The sequence below is a fragment of the Rutilus rutilus genome (genome assembly GCF_951802725.1).
Source record: "Rutilus rutilus genome assembly, chromosome: 9".
Classification (NCBI taxonomy): domain Eukaryota; kingdom Metazoa; phylum Chordata; class Actinopteri; order Cypriniformes; family Leuciscidae; genus Rutilus; species Rutilus rutilus.
The window spans coordinates 24,359,356-24,382,125 of NC_140223.1; the positions used below are offsets into that span (position 1 = coordinate 24,359,356).

The 22,770-nt window shown below is 39.7% G+C and overlaps 3 protein-coding genes across 3 annotated transcripts; all 3 read left to right on the forward strand.

The window, feature by feature from the left end:
- Positions 1-376: 376 nt before the first annotated feature.
- On the forward strand, positions 377-1,336 carry LOC311297357 (olfactory receptor 10A3-like; the record flags this gene model as incomplete). The annotated part of the gene is made up of 1 exon (XM_084419605.1): positions 377-1,336. The coding sequence occupies one exon, from the start codon at positions 377-379 to the stop codon at positions 1,334-1,336; it is 960 nt and encodes a 319-aa protein (XP_084275731.1).
- Positions 1,337-9,397: 8,061 nt separating this feature from the next.
- LOC311297358 (olfactory receptor 1500-like) lies at positions 9,398-10,345 on the forward strand (the record flags this gene model as incomplete). Its single annotated transcript, XM_084419606.1, has 1 exon — positions 9,398-10,345. One exon carries the CDS (start codon positions 9,398-9,400, stop codon positions 10,343-10,345), a length of 948 nt encoding a protein of 315 aa, XP_084275732.1.
- An 8,416-nt stretch (positions 10,346-18,761) lies between these two features.
- or30bw1 (odorant receptor, family 30, subfamily BW, member 1) lies at positions 18,762-19,757 on the forward strand (the record flags this gene model as incomplete). The annotated part of the gene is made up of 1 exon (XM_084419607.1): positions 18,762-19,757. One exon carries the CDS (start codon positions 18,762-18,764, stop codon positions 19,755-19,757), a length of 996 nt encoding a protein of 331 aa, XP_084275733.1.
- Positions 19,758-22,770: the final 3,013 nt, after the last annotated feature.

Here is a 22,770-nt window from a genome sequence, read left to right on the forward strand (position 1 = left end):
TTGTCACTGTCCCTGGAGCAACTGCGTCATCTACATTTATCCCCATAGTCTTCATAATTTACATGTCTGATATAAACAAACTGTGACAAGCACATCTCAGTGTAAGGAGCATAATGCACTTTAACAGTAGCCTGTGAAACAGGTGTGGCAGGTTGTTTCTCTTTATTATTTATTATTATTTGTAAAATTATCCAGCTGTTATTATCGTTATAGTGTATTTTAGTAGTAGCATTGGAGTATAAAATCAAAATATTGTTTTATTTTAAAAGTGTATTTTTAAAGCTGTAAATATTGTACTGATATTAAATGCAAAAATTTCTTCACACAGAAGATGAACAGGCACACAAAGAGATTTCTATAAGGACTAATATTAATCATGTCAGTGGAAAACATCAGCTTTGTAAAAGAATTTGTCATAGTCGGCTTTCCTGGACTTCAGCCTCATTACTATGGCCTTGTATCAGCACTTCTGTTCTTTGTCTATGTGTCTACTTTGATGGGAAATGCTGTATTTTTTACATTGTTTGTAATGACTAAGAGCCTTCAGAAGCCTGTTTATTATTTCATTTTAAATCTTGTTGTTTGTGATGTACTATTCAGCACCACAGCATTACCAAAGATAATTAGCAGGTATTGGTTCCAAGATGGAACTATTTCGTTCTTGGGTTGCTTTGTTCAGATGTTCTTTGTGCATTATTTAGGTGGTGTCTGTTCATTAATTCTAGCAGTAATGGCTATAGATCGCTATGCAGCAATATGTTACCCACTTCAATATCATAGTATCATGACAAACAGAAATGTACTAATTTCAATCCTTTGCTCTTGGGTTTTGAGTTTAATAGCACCCTTAATGATAGTCATTCGAGCATACCCTATTCCTTATTGTGCAGAAAACACCATTATACACTGTTACTGTGATCATGTTTCCATTACAACACTGGCATGCACAGACAGAGCACTGTATAGTGTTCCAGCCCTCATCAGTGCCCTTGTAACATTGATGGGGTCTCTTGCTGTTATTATTTTCTCATACTTTTCCATCTTTGTGGCAGTTATACGAATTTCAAGCACTCGAGGAAGGATGAAGACTTTCTCCACCTGCAGTCCTCAGCTCATCATAATTGCTCTCTATTTTCTACCCAGGTGTTTTATTTATTTGTCTGGCAACATCGGCATAAAGTTCAGTACAGATTTGCGATTAGTCATTATTATGATGTATAGTCTGTTACCACCCATGATCAACCCTCTCATTTATTGTTTAAGAACGGAAGAGGTCAAAAAGATTTTAAGAAGACAATTTCAAAAGAGGCAAATCGGTATTTCTTTATGTTTCTGATCTGCTATATTTAAAAGGATAGTTCACCTAAAAATGACAATTTTGTCATCATTTACTCACCCTCAAGTTGTTCCAAACCTGTATGAGTTTCTTTCTTCTGTTGAACACAAAATAAGATATTTTGAATAATGTTGGTATACCCAGACAGTTGACGGTAGCCATTGAAAAAAGAACAATCTGAGGGTGAGTAAAATGACAGATTTTTTTCTTTTTTCTTTTTTTCTTTAATAAGTTAGACCAAAATTTTGCAGAAGCAAATGTGTTTATATAATGTTTATACACCTTTATATGATTTCCACATAAGCACCAGATAACTAGACATATATTTTTTTTCTTCTTTACTTTAGTAAATCTGTATTTATACATCATTTATTCAATAAGGCTTCCAATGTCACCATTCTACTGATGGATAAAGTTGGAGCATCATGGTGCTCAAAGCAACTCGCACATTTAGGCAGGCAATAAAAACAGCAAAAAACAACAGAAGCTTTTGAACTACATGTGGGTAGAGGTGCTTGGAATACATTGTTATTCAGTACATCACACATCTGATGTAAGGTCAACATGCACCAGATTGTCGTTCTTCTATCGAATTTCATCTAAAATAAAATTAATCCAGCATTAAAAGTAGCTACTATTAAATGCATAAATATTTGGTCCTGTCTAAGAGATCTCAACCTTCTTGACTATTTCCAAGAATTAAAATAAAGTCATAATTTTTAGATAATGTGAATTGTATGCATCCTGTTGTTTTAATAGCTCTAACCAGTGTTGGGGGTAATGCATTACAATATAAGATTACTTTTTTGATGCAACTAGTAAAGTAAGAATAGTTACTTAACTAACTAGTTTTTTTAGTTAGATATTAAACTAGTTATTAGTTTACTAGTTAAACTTAGTTATTTTAAGTACTTAAAATTAGTAAGTAATTTATAAAAATACACATTAATTTTTGAGGTTTTTTTTTATTAAATAATTTATTTTCAGTTTAATTCCTTTGCTTAGACATTTTTAAAACTACTGAATTAAAATTCTCTCTCATCTTCACAAAGTACTCACTTCCAACAGTAGTCACTTCAAACGGAGAAAAAAGTAGTTCAACTTTCAATAAAAATAGTTGTACAGTAGGGAGTCAATATAACCCGTAATATTAAGAGATATTTTGTATGGCATACATAGCTCTAGGGTCCAGGAAATATTCTATGTGGTCAGAATATAATAATATTCTAAATGTGTTTTTAAAATAAAATTAAGATGTTTGTTATATAGGCTAGGCCTATATTGTTAATTACATTATTGCACACACACACACACACACACACACACACACACACAAAACACCTGCAAGGCCTGGAAAAGAGCGAACCTTAAGCCAGGTGACAAAAAGTATCGCAAAAGTAGGCTACTATAACATTATTTTCCATAAAAAGAAAATATGTAACAACACTGGCTGTAGCGCACAAGTTGAATGGCTTTTGTGGATGCTTTATGGTGTTTGGTTCTATTTCACTGTTCCAGACCACCATTGACGGTGGAAGGAGTTACGTCTCATGCATCACATCGAAAATTTCATATCAATTCAGTCACAGGTGACTTACAACAATGTCAGAAGCTATATCAGCTTCCGAATACATCACGGTCGGCCTCTTTGTCATTCTCACGGAGAGATCTCGTTCGAGTGTGCAGAGCTTTTGGGTTGGCATTTGCTCCCCGCTGTAGCACACCTATGGAGAAAACAAAGAAACGCAATTTTGTGTTGGAGTTTATTGGATTCATCATTGGATTACATCGCAGTCATCTTTGGATATTGGATTGGATTGTTTCAGACCCATTGGTTATCCAGGATCTTCACAAACACCGTGTTCTGGCCACTGTAGTTGATGAGAGTGTTGTGAGAACTTATTGGTTAACCAGGATTCTTGTTTTCACCGCGTGTAGCCTACATATAGTAGGTAGTCAATCAGAATGCCTATCACCGCCGTGCTAGCTGCCGGTTCCCATTTGGTCTAAATATCCCTGCTTCTGCTGATACATTTTTTCATAATATATACTTCACCAATAGACCATATAAAATATATAAAATAAAGATATGCAACACGCACGTTTAAACAACAAACAATAAAATCAGAACCATCGCTTCTGGTCCTGTATTGAGAGATAAAATGAATCGCGTTTCTGTTGCAATCCTGGTTCCAGTCGCCTTAATTCATGCTCAGCTTTTCAAAATGTCACAAAGCGTTTTGGGATTGTTTTGAATGAAATATTGAAGTTTATAATTTTTGGCACACCACGCCGAGTTGTTCTCGAAGCTACGCATTGTTCTAAAATCTGGTTTTATTCTGGCATGTTGAATTCAGTGGCGGATACAGAACTTCATTAATAGGTGGGCCTGGTGAATATACGGAGGGGCCTCGTTTTTTTAAGCTTATAAGTTATACACGCCCAGTGGCGTAATTGTAAAGTGATACAACTTATGTACCATAAAACATTTCTGCACGGTGATCCTTGGGCCCACCCCGAGCGACATACCGAAAGCGCCGGGCTCTAGACCGAAGGCAACACATTTTCACCCTTTAACCCTAATCTCTGCCTGATGTCTCTTTGACTCTCTTTGACTCTTTTGACACTCTAAGAGCCTTTTGAGTGAAAGTTGGGTATAAGTGGCACACTTCTGTCAGGAAGGTCCTAGATTTTCACACTTCGGGGCCGTGCGTCGGGGGCCCCTGGAGAGTCAAAATCTCAAATATCAAGGTACCACGACACTGCGTCAACGAACGGGGGCCGTCCCACGGGCCATTTGTTGGTGTTGTGCTTTCACGGACATGCAGTGTCTTTTTTGACCTTTCGACCCCTGAACGAGGCTGTAGGTCCACCAAACTTTTCCGCCCGCTCCAGGGGGCCGTGGCGAGACGGAAAATGGCGCCCCCTAGTCAATCGGCCCTTTCGAAGCGGTGTCCGCGAAACCACTGTGGCAAACGCATTAATTTAATGGGTGGGTAGTTTTATAGAAAAGTCCCAGGGGCCCCAAATTTGGCACGGTGACCCCTGGGCACGACCCGAGCGACATACCGAAAGAACAGGGCTCTAGAGCGAAGGCAAAACATTTTCCCTAACCCTAAGCCTAAAACTGACATTTTCAGCCTCTAACCCTAAGTAATTTTTGAACTGGTCTATCTCAGTGATGAAACTGAGTTGGGACTCCATACTTGGGGCATGTGGGGACCACTAGGAGACCCCCCTGTGCCCAGAGTATGGGGCCCCAACTCGTCTTGGTTCCAGAGATATACCAGCTAGAAATTAGAAATTTAACCGGATGTAACTCAAAAAATAAGCCGAGATGGGACTCCATATTCGGGCCCTGGGGCAAGCTCTTGGAGACCCCCCTGTGCCCTGACTATGGGGCCCCAACTCGGCTTGGTTCAACAGATACACCAGCTTGAAATTTGAACTTTGACCGGATGTAACTGAAAAAGTAAACCGAGTTGGGACTCCATACTTGGGACGTGTGGGGACCACGAGGAGACCCCCCTGTGCCCAGAGTATGGGACCCCAACTCGTCTTGGTTCCAGAGATATACCGGCTAGAAATTTGAACTTTAACCGGATGTAACTAAAAAAATAAGCCGAGATGGGACTCCATACTCGGGCCCTGGGGCGAGCTCTTGGAGACCCCCCTGTGCCCAGAGTATGGGGCCCCAACTCGGCTTGGTTCAACAGATACACCAGCTTGAAATTTGAACTTTGACCAGATGTAACTAAAAAAATAAGCAGAGTTGGGCCTCCATACTCTGGGCATGGGTGGGTCACTAGGGGTCCCCCCTGTGCCCAGAGTATGGGGCCCCAACTCGGCTTGGTTCCAGAGATATACCAGCTAGAAATTTGAATTTTAACCGGATGTAACAAAAAAAATAAGCAGAGTTGGGGCTCCATGCTCGGGCCGTGGGGCGAGCTCTTGGAGGCCCCCGTGTACCCAGAGTATGGGGCCCCAACTCGGCTTGGTTCCAGAGATATACCAGCTAGAAATTTGAATTTTAACCGGATGTAACTCAAAAAAAATAAGCAGAGTTGGGGCTCCATGCTCGGGCCGTGGGGAGACCACTATGAGGCCCCCGTGTGCCCAGAGTATGGGGCCCCAACTCGGCTTTGTTCCAGAGATAGGCCAGCTTGAAATTGTAACTTTGTGAGGATTTCGTGAAAAAAAAAACTTTTTTACGGTTATCGGACAAAAAGTGGGTTCGTGGGAAGTAGTCCTACTTGGTAGTCGTCAGGGGGGAGGTCAACGGGACATTTGAAAACTATAGTTTGTTTGTTGGACAAATAGTGGGTCTGTAGGATGGGGGCGGGGCTTGGGAATGGTCAGGCGGGGCAGTTTGGGGGATTTATGGGGGTATTAACTCAGTATCGCCCCCTTAGGGTGTCCGTATATCACCTATTCCGCGGTATTTGGAAAGTGCTTTGCGGAAGCAGGGGTTATCACAAAGTGACAAATGCCCACTATTTAAAGGGCAATTGTCATCCATATTCGCCCTACGGTCCCTCAGGGACACTATGCGTCCAATGGCAGCTTATTTGTATGGGCGTTTTTCCACGAACCACCTATTTGGACTACCTCCGCAGGGTGACTGTGCGATCCCTTAGAAAGCCCGGGAGAAGCTCAGTGTAGAGCCGCTGCTCCTCCACATCGAGAGGGGCCAGCTGAGGTGGCTCGGGCATCTGTTCCGGATGCCTCCTGGACGCCTTCCCGGGAAGGTGTTCCGGGCGCGTCCCACCGGGAGGAGACCCCGGGGAAGACCTAGGATACGCTGGAGGGACTATGTCTCCCGGCTGGCCTGGGAACGCCTCGGTGTCCCCCCGGAGGAGCTAGAGGAAGTGTCTAGAGAGAGAGAAGTCTGGGCATCTCTGCTATCCCAAACAAATGATTAAACAAATGATTAAATAAAATATACTTAAAGTTAGAGCTTATTTAGAGATATCAGCCAAATGGCTTAGTGCAGGCGCTAATGGATCCAAGGTTGTATCTCGTAAATTACCCCACTAATAATGCCTGGAATGGTACCAAACTTCTACGGTAGAACAAATAGGTTCTGTACTCATAAAACAAGGCACTGGAAAGTTTGTAAGTACATCAGGAGTTTATTTAAATAACACTTGCCTGATGGCTTATGCCACCGCTAACCTGGACATCGAGGTCACTTCCATGATTTGGGAAAAGCCCGTAAAAATCCTGGCAGAAAGCGATGCACAAGGATGTAGTGTAACGACGCCCAGTTCCAGGAATGCACTAATATTTTTTGGTAGTACCAGTTTGCAACAATTATTAGTTAACACAAATTTTTATGGAATGTTAAATTCACTAGCTTTTCCCTTACACTTGTGAGTTTGCAAAGGACTTTTACAGGCTTTTCCCAAATCACGGAAGTGACCTCGACGTCCGGGTTAGCGGTAGCATAAGCCATCAGGCAAGAGTACAGAACCTATTTGTACTACTGTAGAAGTTTGGTACCATTCCGGGCATTATTAGTAGGGTAATTTACGTGATACAACCTTGGATCCATTAACGCCTGCACTAAGCCATTCAGCTGATATCTCTAAATAAGCTCTAACTTTAATAATGTTCGACCAAGGGAAAAAAAAAGCTGCTGGGGGGGTGTTTGGCTCGAGGTCATGGTGCAAAGGACCCTAGGTTGAAATTACTCTGTACCATCCCTTTAAGAGATCTATTTCAAAAGAAACAAATTGGTATTCCTTTACAGTTGCTCTAATGTGCTTTATCGCTTGAGCTGTACAAACTGTTGTCAAACTCTAGATAATATCCTCATATTGCTAAGCATAAAACAGATTCCAGTAGGAATTGTTAACTAACATGAACTAACAATGAGCAATACATTATAAATTATTTATTAATCTTTGTTAATGTTCATTAATAAAAATCCAGCTGTTCATTGTTTGTTCATGTTAGTTTACAGTACATTAACTAATGTTAACATTTTATTTATTTTTTTGTATCAATGAACATTAACTAAGATTAATAAATGCTGTAGAATTATTGTTAATTCTTAGTTAAGTACTGTTGGAAACTTTATTCCTTCATCGAAGCAAGACCAGGAGATGTTGGGATATCGTTCAAGCAGAAATTATTCTTTATTGAGGACTTCGCTGAGCATTGCTGCAATCATCCAACAATCTAAATCTAATACAGTATGCATTGTAGTTATATACATTCCAAGGGGGAGGGATTACATAGAGGCGGAGACTCTGAACAAAGCATGCAAATGAAGTAGGAACACACCCTACTCTGAGAGCGCTACCAGTCCAATTGAATCAGCGTAACTATTCAAATGCTGATACTGGCCAGGAACTCCGGTTCCAAGAGCCATCCCAGAGCCATTAAAGACAAAAGGTGAAAGTCTCCCTTACAGCTAATCCAATCAACCTAACGATTCAGTGTCTGGGCCAGGGGCTCCGAAAGCCATTTGGGCTCCAAAAGCCATTTGCAGAACAAAAGGTGACAATGGAGAAAACAGGAATTGCAACTTTGCTGAGCAGAATCATTCGTGTGATATCATCATCTTAACCTTAAAAGCTAAATACAATATTATTCACCATGATGTTATGTAAGGAAACATATCTGAAATAGATTCTTAAATTTGTAATCCTTCAGTAGTTAACTCATGAATCCTTATTGTAAAGTGTTACCAAAATTCACACCCATTTGAATTACACAACTAAATGAAATTAACTAATAAAAATGTTATGCATGTTTGTGAGTAATACATAACTGAAACAGGGAAGAAAGAGGTAAAAATTAATGGCATAGTTTATTATTAACTATTTGCATCTATTTGACTTCATTAAATAATCATACTTTTAAAATGCATTTATTAAAATTGCTTAGCAAAAAGCTGTTCACTGTGACAATTAAATTTGCCTAGTTAAAAGGTATGAACATGATTAAAATATGGCAAGCTGTAAAACAAACAATATTCACTTAGTCAAAATATATTAGATAATGCATGCTGATTATAAAAGTGAAAGAGTAAAATAGTGCATGTACATTGTAGGTGCTTTTATTTTTTTCTTTATTTCCTGGTGATGTTTGGCTCATTTGGTAATGGGGATTGGAGGATTTCATTGAACATTTAGGTTTTTTTTAGTTTTTTTTTGATGGACCTGAATAGTCTGACTGAAAATGAGTATTGTGATAGTGGGAAGTTACATACTTTTTTGAGAATGGAGAAGCATATAATCATGTCAATGAATTACTAATGCACTCAGTAGCCTAAGACTAATGATTAAAATTGAGTTGTTAAATTTAAAGTGATTTAATTTTAAACTGTTTTGGTCTAGTCTCAACTCAAATATTTTCCAAGAAATTTGTATCTCAGCTATGCTACTTTATAGCTCTTACTGTAGACTGTCAGCAATTGTGGTCACTCAATATGCCATTTAAGGTATTATGAGGGTTTATTTCAAACTACAGCAAGACTCAAGCATGTTAGTGTTGTCAAAGAAATTAAACTGTTAACATGAAAAAAAGAAAACCATGTGGCAATGCATGTCAACACGTGATTCACGTCAAACAACACGTCATCCTGTGGGAGGTGTCTTTGGTTTTGGAGAGTGATAATAAACAGTGTATTTGTCGTTGTCAGATGGATGCACAGAGAAACAGACATTTTCATTTATGGCATACCTATGGCATATGCACATGACAGATTATTTTTTTGTTTGTGCATTAATACAATTGGTGATTCAATGAAACTTCTCCAGTTTGGTGGTCAAAGTCAATCAAAGTCAAATTAATTCAAATTTAATAGATTATGCTATTGACATCTAAATAGTTTCCACAGAGATATGTACTGTATGTGAACTATATCTTATCAATATAATCTGTACTTTATAAAGTCAGTAATTGTTAAACATGTTTGTATGTTGCTTTATTGTTAATGTTTGTATGTTTTAATGTTTGTATGTTGCTTTTTAGACAGTCAAATGCTTTTGTAAAAGTCAATGCTTTTTAATTTTTTTGCTGTTTGAGGTAATTGTGAAGCCGTATAGAGTCATGATCTACACCAATGTCACTGTCTTTACTGAATTCTACCTGCTGGGATTTCCAGGACTCGATCAACAGTATTATGGAGCTGTGGGAGCCCTTTTGTTCTTTGTCTACTTGACACTGGCAGGAGGAAATATCTTTATTATTTCTTTTATTTCTTATGAGAGAAGCCTTCAGAAACCCACCTATTTAATCTTCTGTAATCTTGCTGTGTGTGATCTTGCTTTTGGAACTGTCACGCTGCCTAAAGCCATTGCAAAATACTTTTTTAATAGCAGTGAGATATCATTTTATAGTTGCTTTGTGCAGATGTTTTTTGTTCACTACTTAGGGAGTATTAACTCTTTCCTAATGCTATTAATGGCCATTGATAGGTTTGTTGCAGTGTGTAACCCACTGAGATACTGTGTCCTTATTACAAACAAAACTATTTTTATGGCATGTGCTGTGATTTGGGCAATCTGTATATCATGGATGTCAGTTATTGTTTTTAATGCCTTCAATGAACCCTACTGCTCTTCTAATGTAATAACCCAAAATTACTGTGACCAAAATTCAATTATTAATCTGTCTTGTGGAGATGTAAGGCAGAAAAAGTTTGTTTCATTTTCATGTGCTATGTTTGTTCTTTTGGGACCTTTAATTTTCATTATATTTTCTTTTATTGCCATCATCACTTCTGTTTTCAAAATCTCAGACATTCAGGCCCGATATAAAACATTCTCAACTTGCACTCCTCAGCTTATTATTATTTGTCTATACTATGTGCCCAGATGTGTTGTTTATGTGCATGATGTGATAAATGTGAAAATCTCACTTGGCATCCGGGTTATGTTAGTAATGTGGTACAGTCTGCTCCCACCTGTTGTCAATCCCATGATATACTGCTTCAGAACCAAGGATATCAAAGATGCATTAAAGAAAAAAATTAGAAATATGAAAGTGAGCATATGAATAGAGAACAACCTATGAAAAAAATTTGACAAAAAAAATATTGAAATTGCTTTATTACAGTAACACTGTTATTTTGGCTGTGCTAGTGCTTTAAATCCGAATCAATTACACATTTGTGAAATTATTTAATTTAATAATTAAATTTCCCTAATGTATAAACTAATTTATTCAATAAATATATTTTATTGCCCTCTAAATGAGCATCACAACTATTTTATTTTTTGCATATAAGGTTTACCAAATGTTCATTTAATAGACTTAATATTTTTTTATATCTGTGTTCACCTGTTATAATTAAGATATTCCAAACCATTTAGAATTGAATTGTATGGTTTGGTTATAATTTATATATATTCCAAATGTGAATTTACCTTTTTAAAAATAGTATAACATTACATGAAATAACAGAAATGTTATCTTAAATTTTAACAGTCATCATGGCTCAAGCCATCATCTGGTATTATACAGTACAATTTTGTAAAAGAGATAATAGTAATTTTACCCATAGATGAGGGTGAAAATTGAAATGAAATATAACAGCCAATATAAAAAATTTGAATAACCGATAGGATTTCTAATTCTGCCTTGTGATGTGCATAAAAATTGTGTGGGCCTACTGATTCTGTAAGTACAGTACATTATTATGTTATGTGACATGCATATCCATTTAACAGAGACACATCACCTGTACTCTAATAAGTTCAGTAGGTTTAATGAAAATAGTAGGATGACAAGATGATTTTCTTAAACATAAGATAACTTATTTACCATAATTTCCTCATATTAATTCTGATTCAAACAATACAGAAAGTGCTAAAATTTGTAGACGAGTGATACAGTTCCTCTGTGTCTTTGTTCATGAACTCTTATTTTGACATTGCCTGCATTCAGTTCCTGTGTGTTTAGTTCCTATTTTCGTGGTTACCATAGTTATTCATTGTTTCATTGATTAGTGTCTTATGTGTTACTCATCATCCTGTGGATTTATACCCTGTTATCTTCTTTTCTTTGTCTTATATTAACTTTTCATGTTAACTTTCAACTTCTCGCTAATGTTCCTTGTGTTTATTAAATGTGATTTCATCATTCTTCTGTGTCAAGCCTTGTGAATCTGGATTATCATCATCTCTAGCCAGCGGGTGACAACAAGAGGGAGGTGAAAGTGGAGGAGTGAGAGAAATGCCAAATCCTTCTCCACTGAACTTTCCCTGGCAGACAGTGAGAATGAACAATGAACAATTCAGTCACATATATTTATACGTTACTATACATGTACAGTACTTTACTTTGGAAAATTAGAGCTCATGTACCCCACCAGAAACAGCCTTATCTCACCAAGTCCTTCTGACATTTGTCTCTGGCTCTGATGTCTCTGTAGTGGTTAAACATGAGCTAATTCATTTTGGGTATATCTAACAGGCAGTCTTTGATCTCATGAATCTATTATTTGTTTGTGGGCAGATTTGCCTTGTCTCGGGGCAAAGTTAAGTTTAATAACTTTATATGTTTATTTAACTTTAATGCTGTACTAGAGCATACTGTATGCCTTTGTACATTTGATTGTTTGTGTATTTTATTGCACAAACATCTTACGCTTGCATCATGGATGTTATTGTTCATTACATATTATTGTTCAATAAATAATATTTTATATAAAAATTAAATGGTATTGGTATACCTGGTATTGAGAAATAATAGTACGAATTTTTCTGCGACTTCAGTGCTCGTTCCATTGGTAGCTGGCGGCAAGAGACTAAGACAGAATATCCTGTAATTTTGGTATCAGCCAGTCTAAAAACTCCACAGCTAAATAATGAATAGACATTCCACACTTGTAAGAGATGGTCCCAAATAAAGTAAGAATGTTGTCAACTGTTAGGCAGTTAAACCAAGATAAATGGGACCGAAGAGGGAACATCTTGGCTATCACAGAGAAAATAATGAGTTAAGACCCAAAGGTGGGGTAATTCCCAAGACAGAGACCTAAAACAGACGTTCTTTTTGAGACTTCTTGGTGACCTCTTGGACGCAGGACTGAAAATCTCTCGAAAACCCACAGAGACTATCTTTAAATATCAAAATGCATCAGAAATTATGCTAAGAGGACTTATTGTCAAAAATCATTTCATTGCATAATTCTACATAATGTCTGTAGCCCACACATTTTACTATCATTTTGTAATCACTCCTTTTTAGTAACTATGTATGAATGGTTCATAGGAAGCATGGGGTGCTTGGTATCAGTGTTTTAAAAAAAAATCTATGAATCAAATCTGAGTAAAATGTATCATATTTGTATTAATGCTGTCAAATCGATTAATCGCGATGAATCACATCTAACATCAAAGTTTTGGTTTATATAATATATGTGTGTATTTATATATATATATATATATAAATGTTTGTGTCTGTGTATATAAGGCTAGATTATTGTAATGCTCTACTGGGTGGCTGCCCTACATGCTTAATTAGCAAACGTCAGCTGGTCCAAAACGCAGCAGGTAGAGTTCTTACTAGAACCAGGATGTATGACCATGTTAGGCCGGTTGTGTCAGCACTACATTGGCTCCCTTTTAAACATTGTATACATTTTAAAACATTTCCAATTACTTACAAAGCATTAAATGGTTCAGCTCCCCAGTACTTGAGTGAGCTCTTAATGCATTATAGTCCTTCACGTCTATTGCAATCTCAAAATTCTGGCCAATATTCAATAGTATCTATATAATTCGATAATACCTAAAATATCAAAATCAACTACAGGCGGTATCCTGTAGATCCTTTTCCAATTTAGCACCTAAACTCTGGAACAGTCTTCTTAACATTGTTAGGTAAGCAGACACACTCTGTCAGTTCAGGGAGGAGCCATAGAGATGTTGTCACTGACGCCACCATGAGGACGACTGCAGGTGACGATGACATGGAGGAAACGAGCCCACCGCACAGCCGGAGAGTCGATGTTGCGAAGGGAGTCCGATGATCTAGGCGGCCGCGACATAGCCACGACGACCCCCTGAGATGGTGGTAGGGATCCGGAGGGCAGAAGTAGAGCTGGAGCGAACGAGGGCGGAGATGGAGCCTGAGGGAGAGAGTAGCTGGCCGATGCTGAAGGGGTGGAGGGCCAAAGAGCAACGACTGGCCCGCAAGTCTGCTGCGTGGGTGTAGTGATGTCCGACCTAGGTGGAGCCGACGTGCTGAGGGAGTCCGGCGAGGCTGAACGAGACTGCCGACATCGAGGGAGGAAGGAGCGCAGGTGCAGGAGCCAGGGCAACAGGTCGAGGAGGAGGAGAGCACACAGAGGCAGAAGGCGGAGCCACGGGATTCCCACATCCAGGAAGAGATGGCTCCCAGCAGTCCCAAGGTGGATCCACGCCATGGAGAGGAGGCTGAGGTGAAACTGAAGGGCTAATGGGAGGCAGCGATGACTGGGTGGCAGGCATGGCTGGGCACTTGATGCAAAATCCAACAAAAAATAAAGTCTCAAAAATTTTTTGGAGAGGTGGTGGGAGAAGGAGGTTGGCTGGGACCAGAGAATTAGAAACGTAACAGACAGATTCAGATGGTAGAAAACTGGGCAGAAAGTTAACCTCCAAAATCAAAACAGTTTTCCCATGTGCTTGCCAAACACTCTCAGTGGCGTGAGGGTGGGGCTCCCTTCCATACCCTCATATTCCACTAGCACTCCCTCAGCATGGATGAAGCTGCCGGCTCACACACCTGGTCAGGCACACGTTGTTCAGGTTCCGTAGTGATGTTCTGCACGGTCACCCTTGTTGGCGTTGGCTGGAACGTCACTGCAAAGTCCCTCTCTCGGTCTGCAGTGGGCTCATGCTGCTGATCTCCACAGTCTGGGTGTTGTTGGCTGGGCACTGGGTAGTTAGTGGGGCTGGGTTAGGGTTAGGGTTAGGGTTAGGACACAGGACAACAGCACCCACTCTACGTATCTGGTGAAGCTCCCTCGAGGGCCATCCTCGGACAGCTGCTCTCTGGTGGCGGTGTTGAGGCCGACATGCAGGAAGCTGCAGAGGCAGTTGTCCAGAAAAGTTGTAGCTGGCACAAGGCTGAGGAATTCCTCAAAATTTTCCTCAAGGGAGCAGTCCTTCTGCTCAAGGCATAGCAGTTTGGCTGCTGCAAAGTGGTCCATATTGCAGAAGGAAAATAAAAAAAAGCGTACTCAAAGAAAATCAAACAAGAAACGCTTCAATAAACACGCCGCTTATCAGAGGTGGGACAAAGTCATTGTTATGCAAGTCACAAGTAAGTCTCAAGTCTTTGCCCTCGAGTCCCGAGTCAAGTCGAGTCAAAGATGAGGCAAGTCCCGAGTCGAGTCAAAAGTCAAAGCCAACAAGTCTCAAGTCGAGTCCAAAGTCCTACCATTTTAGTTTCGAGTCATTTCAAGTCCTCTTACCACAGAAATCAAATTTATACAAATCATGTACGTCTGTAAGATTTGTATTTATTTAAACCTCTTTTTATACTTTGATTTATAATCAAATACAGTAAAAAACAGAAAATTTAATTTTCACAAAAAATGCTTGTATTTCAACAGCATATTGCACTAGAACAATGCACAGCATGCAGCTTCAGTCCTGTATTGTATTAACCTCATATTGCAAAACAGTTTAACTTTCAAATAGACATGGGTCGTTTTAGCCTAAACCTTTTTAAACATGTCTTCAATAAAATCCTCACTCCTCAAAATTATCACTTCTGAAAAACTGGACCAACCTGATAATATAATTGGAATGCGTGTTGCAGTGCGTATGCGGTGCAAGACCAGCACGCGCAATAGTGCTTTCACATATGCTGCGTTTGCAGTGCGTGATCCGCGGCTGTACCACAAATACATACTCACTATTTGTATTTCAAATCCAGAAGTTATTAGCATCTTTTATTTAAAAAAAAAAATAATTGTCAGCATTGCGATTCTCTTTGTACACACGTATACACTCTTTAATAGACGTATTCACGTTTAAATACAATTTAAACAACGTATTATTTAATGCATTACTCTTATATAATTATATATTAAGTTGCTCAAACAAGTGGTAAAATATTTAAACATGTAGGCCTACTTATATTAAAATCGCATAGCCTACATTTTAAATTAAAACTTAAAATTGACAAAAACAGCAGACTCATACTCTTTCTTTTGCATAATTTAAATCTTTATACAATAAATCTCGCATGTCACAAAGAACTTGTTTTTCCACCTCCACGAATGAGACGAGTGTTATGTTGCCCTGTTGAAATATGTATTTTCCCTTGATTTAGGCTACCCCGATCTTACGTCTCAGCATTGCGATTCTCTTTGTACACATATACACTCTTTAATAGACGTATGCACGTTTAAACACAATTTAAACAACGTAGGCCTATTATTCAATTACTTCTACTTATATTAAGTTCCTAAAGCAAGTGGTCAAATATTTAACCATGTAGGCTACTTAGCTATATAAAAAAACAGCCGACTCTCATGCCTTTTATTTTATATTTAAATTAATACGAAAAATCTTGCATGTCACAAGGAACATGTTTTTCCACCTCCACGAATGAGACGAGATTTGTTCATTATGTCGCCTTGTTGAGGTAAATTGTAGTTTTCCTTGCTTTACCCTGGTCTTAAAATGAAAATAGTATTTAATTAAATACATTTATGGTGAGATTACTACATTTTATTTAATTAATCGCATTTATGGTGAAATTACTACATTTTTAGGTCAATCTGTGTTCATGTTGACCACGAAACATGCGCTGTCACTTTAATTCAGCGCGTGCAGCACAGCAGAAATAGACTCGGTGCGGAAACGATCGCGGCACTGCTCTGCTGTATACGCACCGCACCTGGAACGGATCGACGGACTGCAACTGCGTGCAGTGTGAAAGCTCTAACCTGTTAACATGGGTACGGAAAAAAATACGCACCCGCTGGCGCATACGCACTGCAAACGGAGTATGTGTGAATGTGAAACGGGCGTTAGATGCTGTCGAATCAAAACAACGTGGGACTACAGTGATTGGATGTCGTGCAAGCAGCGCGCGCGCTCTCTGCATGCATACAGGTGGTGCACATTTTTTTCACAGATGCAGATAAACTGAGAGCGGCGCGGCCGTGTGGACATTTTTTCCCCCAATTTTCATGGGAAGTAGCAAGTCTTCTCGAGTCAAAAGGCGCAAGTCCAAGTGAAGTCACGAGTCATTGATGTTAAAGTCCAAGTCGAGTTGCAAGTCTTTGTACATTTTGTCGACTCGAGTCTGACTCGAGTCCAAGTCACATGACTCGAGTCCACACCTCTGCCGCTTATCCTTTCTTAGGTCTGGTCTTCAGTCGCGTGTTGTGTGGGAGGGACTAAACACACGATTAACACAAAGATAATAAAGAACTCATGAAGACAGTCATTTCTGTGCTACCATACTTAAAGGTGCTGTGCTGTGCTACCGTACTTAAAGGGGTAATCGGATGCAAAATTCACTTTTAGATGGTGTTTGCATATAAATGTGTCTTTGCAGTGTGTGGACACAACCATCATATAATTAGAAACATCCATTGACTCCTTTTTTTTATCCTCAAAAAGTCTAAACACTCAATAATCAAGCCGATTGGATTTTCTGATCCTCTGATGCTCATACTCCGCCCACAACCGCTGACAGACTGTCCCGTATAAGCATATTTCCGCTCTTAGCCATTTGTATACCGTCTTTCAAGGCAGTGCTTTATGTGTCTTGTATCGACACCCCCCATGGAAGAGAGGGGTGAGCAATTGCTCATTATCATATAAAAGGTGTTGTTTTTACACAACCATTGAGGAATTTGTTACAAACTTTACATTAAGACCCTAAAGAATCATACCAACTTGTGGAAAATGGGCATCCGATGACCACTATGATGCATTGTACTTGCAAAAGATCAAATTGGCCAAAAGTCTGTCAGACACGATGGGGCCATAGTATGATGCCTCCATGGCTGAAGACACACTCCACTGGAGCACTAGAGGCAGGCACTGCCAAGACCCTGATGGCCACTCAGAATAGTGCAGGAAGGGTGTTCCGGTTTATAGCCCAGAACAAGAGGGCGTTCTATCCTTCGGATATGTCAATTAAGTGACTTAGCTGATGTACTGGAGTGGTCCCAATGTTTTTCCTCTGACTCTTATGATTTGCTGCAAACAGCCTCATGGCGACGTATCAAGCGTCACGTGACACTTTTTGGGGCTACTTGGATACTTGGAAACTCGCATTCAGGGAGGCCTGGTGAGGCCTACTACCTGAGAGCCAGTCAGGCTAGCTGTCCAGTTGCCCATATGTGAGAACTCACCTTCAGGGAGGCCTGGAGGGCCCTACTACCTTATAGCAAGCTAGAAAACTGGTGAAACCCGATTCCGGGTGTCAGTGCCAGAGTGGCTTGCTAAGGCCAGCTGTCCAGTCCTGGGGCTCAGTCTCGGAGCGGCCTGTCGGAGCGGCCATGTAAAACCATGGCAAACAGTAAGAGTTTGAGGAATTGTGTGCCTCCCTGTCCACACTTTTTGACATCTGAGGACACCTGTAAGCTTTACATTGTCTTCTTGTGAATGGAGCATGTGCGTTGAGGGGGCTGGATGCACTTATTCTGACAAGTGGATGCTTATGGAAGCAGAATAGTCTCAAATATAATTCACGCAAAAAACATGATTCACACATGCGTAGACAATTTCACATGCATGAAACCTGATTCACGCACACACACAAAGGACTCCCCCAGGACTGGACACTGTTTCAGTATTGATCAACCAACATTGATGTAAAGGAAGTAGCAAACTTATTTATTGATTTATTTATTTGATCTTGGCTGACCTCTGCACTTCATCATTAGGCAATATAATGTTGACAGTAAATACGTATATAAATGAATACATTACAAATATAGGTTCATGTGCAACAAAACTACTCTTTCCACCCCCTACGTAATTTTAAAACAATAACATAATAAATTCAGGGCCCTCAGGGGGAGGGGGTGGGGGGGCTTTTATACATGTGAGAGTTGAATATTACGTCAAAGAGTTTAAGTGTATCTCAAGTGTGAGCATTTAAAAACCAAAGCCAAAGCAAATTTGTACCCATAACGTAACTGAGAACACTCTGACCTGTGCTGTAAGTATATTTGTTATGTCTAGAAAAAGATCATGAGCCTGTGTTTTGTCTTATCCTTTGCCTCCCCCCTGCCCTCTTTCTCACCTCACTCATTTGTAAATATTGTGTTTGTAGATACCGCACTGTAAAAAAAATATTATCTAAGCTAAAAGTATTAATGTCTATGCTAAAATCATAGAGCAATGTTCTTCAAATGTTTTATCTTTATGTTGGCATACATATTGCACTCATGCAAGAGTTTGTGTATATAAAGAGTTTTATTGTGCTATTTTACTTTTTATTTTGCCAGATGGGGTTGGGCAGCAATGATATCTACCAAAATACAAACAGCACAACAATGATCACTGAGTTTGTTCTACGAGGTTTTCCTGGCCTCCCTCCTGAGTATTACGGATATGTTGGAGCTTTGTTTTTCATCTTATACCTTCTTCTTGCTACTGGGAATATTTTCATCATTGTCTTTGTGATGTGCGAGAAAAGCATTCAGAAACCAACATACCTAATCTTCTGTAACCTCGCAATAGCAGATCTTGCACTTGGAACGACAACCTACCCAAGAGTCATTGCAACGTACTGGATGTTTAACAAAATCATATCATTCAAGGCCTGCTTGACACAGGTGTATTTTGTCCATTTTCTTGGGGCTACAAATTCATTTCTCATGGCACTGATGGCTCTTGATCGATTCATAGCTATTTGCAATCCTCTCAGATATCATACCCTGATTAAAAATACAACTATTGCCATTATGTGTGCATGTGTTTGGATAGCAAACATGCTGCAGTTAGTTGGAGTCATTCTCCTGGTCCTTGGTGTGAATTTTTGTGGGTCAAATGTCATACCCCATTGCTACTGTGATCACGTCGCTTTAAGCAAACTGACATGTGGAGATGTAACTACCATGAAAGTCACATCTACAGCCATTGCCATGTTTGTTCTGTGGGGTCCTTTAAGTTTTATCTTATTTTCTTACATCTCTATCATCATCACTGTGTTGAGAATTTCAGATTCAGAAGGACGTTATAAAGCCCTTTCCACGTGCACTCCACAATTACTGATCATTTGTCTGTATTATCTACCCAGAACTTTTGTGTATTTGACAAATGTTGCTGGCTATGAATTTAGTACTGACATCCGCATTGTGGTCTCCATGATGTATAGTCTCATACCTGCTGTTATTAACCCGTTTATATATTGCTTCAAGACTAAAGAGATCAAAGAGGCAATGATTAAAAGAATTAAGATAAAACAGGTTGGAGTCAATGGAAAGTTCAATCTTGGGTAAAAATAATCTGGTCCAGTATTGTTTCTTACTAATATCATAGAAATAATTATTCCGATACAGTGACAATGAAACTGAAACACTGGCCAATATAGTGTTGGAGGTTTCACGTCCATGTGCATGGCCTGGTGGCCAATCTTACAAATATAAATACAAACATTGATCAACTTTCAGTTGTTTTAAACTGTGCTCTAGAAATAAATTTGAGACATCGACATATATGTTAAATGTACAATTAATTGTTTTTATTAAAATGTAAAATTCTGTGATTGCACAAGCCTGTCTTTGGTCCCTCAATTTTTCTCTATGTTTGTGCTTTTAAAAACTTAAGAGAACTAAGCCTTGAATTATGGGTTTTGAGAAAAATCTGTCCCTATATAGCCTACAGTACAAAGATCACACACACACTCTGCAACAAGACTAACAATCTATCTTTTATTTATTTATCTGCTATTATTATACTGATATGTTTTATCTATTATTAGAATGATCTGTTTACTATTAAATTTCTGTTACCATTAAAGTCCCTGTAAAGTCAAAATTAAGTATGTGTTCTGAGTTTGTCATACCACCGAAAAATGTGTTATTAGCCACCCAGCCCAATTTCAATGATTAAAAAAGCCGCCAAGTAAATAAAATAAGCTATCAAAATCTCGAAAAAATGAGAAGTAGTCTCAGCTCTCAAACGCTGGGGGCGTGTCCGCTGGCTGCGCTGAAACCACGCCCACTCGCGGGAAATATGACTCGCGCACAGCTCGTGCATGTCGGCGCGACGGGAGGATGAAGGCCGAAGCGGACAGCGGGAGATAGTCGGTTCGGCCCCATTCACCAGTAACAGCGGATTATCAGTGAATTCCAGTTGTCTCCAACGAAAGTAAACTATCCTGATCTCTACAGAGGCGGGTGTGGTGTTGATCATCAGCTCTCCATCAAGGTAACGTTAGCTCTTCACAAGATAAATCCACCTCTTCTTGATATGATAATTTTTCGGAAATTTAAATAAGGACACCGATCTGTTTTCTAAGTGATTGCATCCAGGGAATACGCATTTACATGACGAAGGCATAGCCAGAGCCGTGGGCATAGTAGCTAGCAAACTGTAGGCTGTCTGATAGTAACTCGCGATTGAGCGATAGGCTTAGTAGTGACTCCGTGCATCATCAAGTAGGGGCCCAATCAAGCTCAGGGGGTCGCAGTGCGTCATCAATCCCCCGTTTTAGCCCCGCCCAAAAAATCCGGCTCACAGCAAGGGTGAAAACCTGTTAAACGGTCTAACTCCACAATTTAGTACTTCACAGTTCTCAGTCTTTGTAACATGTTTTAGCAATACATTTCTAGCACTTATAATGTGTTTAGAATTTTTTTGTAGAATTGCCTTTACAGGGACTTTAAATACAAAATTATAATAATCAAGCATCGCGTTAGTTCAGGCAGGCCACGTCAGCCAAGCCCGCATCAGCTGTTAGCCAGCTGTTCATGACGTGGTCCAATCCGGTGTCGACATCTATCTCAGCGGCACACTTAAATCTCACACTCCTTCAGCATTTCCCTCATAGCTTGCTGCTCGCATCTTAACTCCCTCCTCCAACCCCAACTCCTCCTAACAAACCTTCATCTTTCTGATCACTTGTTCTCTTTACAGTGTAATCTTGGCAAATTTTTATTTTATATTGTAATTCACATGTAATTGCTCATTTCAACTCATGTAATTGAGAATTGTAATCATGCATATACTGGTTCTGTTCTGTACCCCATGGGGGGTTTGCCTTGCTGCTCTCCCGTTCTATCCAGGCATAGCTGCATGGACAGGCGTGGGAGTTTTGCCCAGAACAGATCCATACCGCCAACACTAACTGTATGCTATTATCGCAATAAATCTATTTATCCATACTTGGCGAAGTGGTCCTGACTGAACCATAAATGTTTGGTAACGGAGATAAAGACTTTTCTTTCCCCCATGGTAAATTTACTGCAAAACGCAGACAACAAACAAATGTGTGATAGCCTAGTGTTTATTTTATTGAAGGATGAAGCAGACTGAAAGCAAAATTATAAAAAGTGAATTTATAGAGTGAACTCTACCTGTTGTACTAGTCAGGTCCGAATCTTCAAGATTGTGTAACCCTGTAGGCATTTTTGAGGAAAAGTTGTTATACCACATTTTTAGAAAGTTCAGTGACCTCCTGAATAAGGATCCACCGTATAACATTGAAATAAGGGTCCCATTTTCTTGTAATTGTTATTGAAACAATAGGTGCATTATTCACAGCCGAAACACTACAGGTGGATAGGGTAAAATTTTTAAGTTATAGATATCACCATAAAACCTTTCCAGTTTTTCACTTACATAGAGACAGCCATTTTTTGTATTACAAGTTTTCTGAAATGTCATGTTTACATATGCAAATGAGGCATACCAGTATATATATATGTAGGTTGTCTACAAACCGAAAGGTTGGCGGTTCAATCCCCGGTTCCACCTGACCAAGTGTCGAGGTGTCCATGAGCAAGACACCTAACCCCAGCTGCTCCCGACGAGCTGGATGGCGCCTTGCATGGCTGACACCGCCGTCGGTGTATGAATGAGTGAGTGAATGGGTGAATGTGAAGCTATGTAAAGCGCTTTGGTGGCCATAGGTCTGTGAAAGTGCTATATAAATGCAGTCCATTTACCATATATATATATATATAATTCGAGGGGCAGGCATACCAGTACGCGGTTCTCCCTTTCGGGCTAGCCCTGTCTCCTCGCGTCTTCACGAAGGTTGTCGAGGCAGCCCTTGTTCCTCTCGACGACTGGCTGATCCTAGCTCACTCTCGAGACAAGGTTTGCAAACACAGGGACCTAGTGCTCCGGCACCTAGCTTGTCTGGGCCTTCGGGTCAACTGGGAGAAGAGCAAACTCTGCTCCGTGCAGAGGATCTCTCTTCTCGGTATGGAAATCGACTCGGTCGCCATGTGCGCGCAGCTTACGAGCGAGCGCGCGCAGTCACTGCTAACTTGCCTTCGTCAGTTC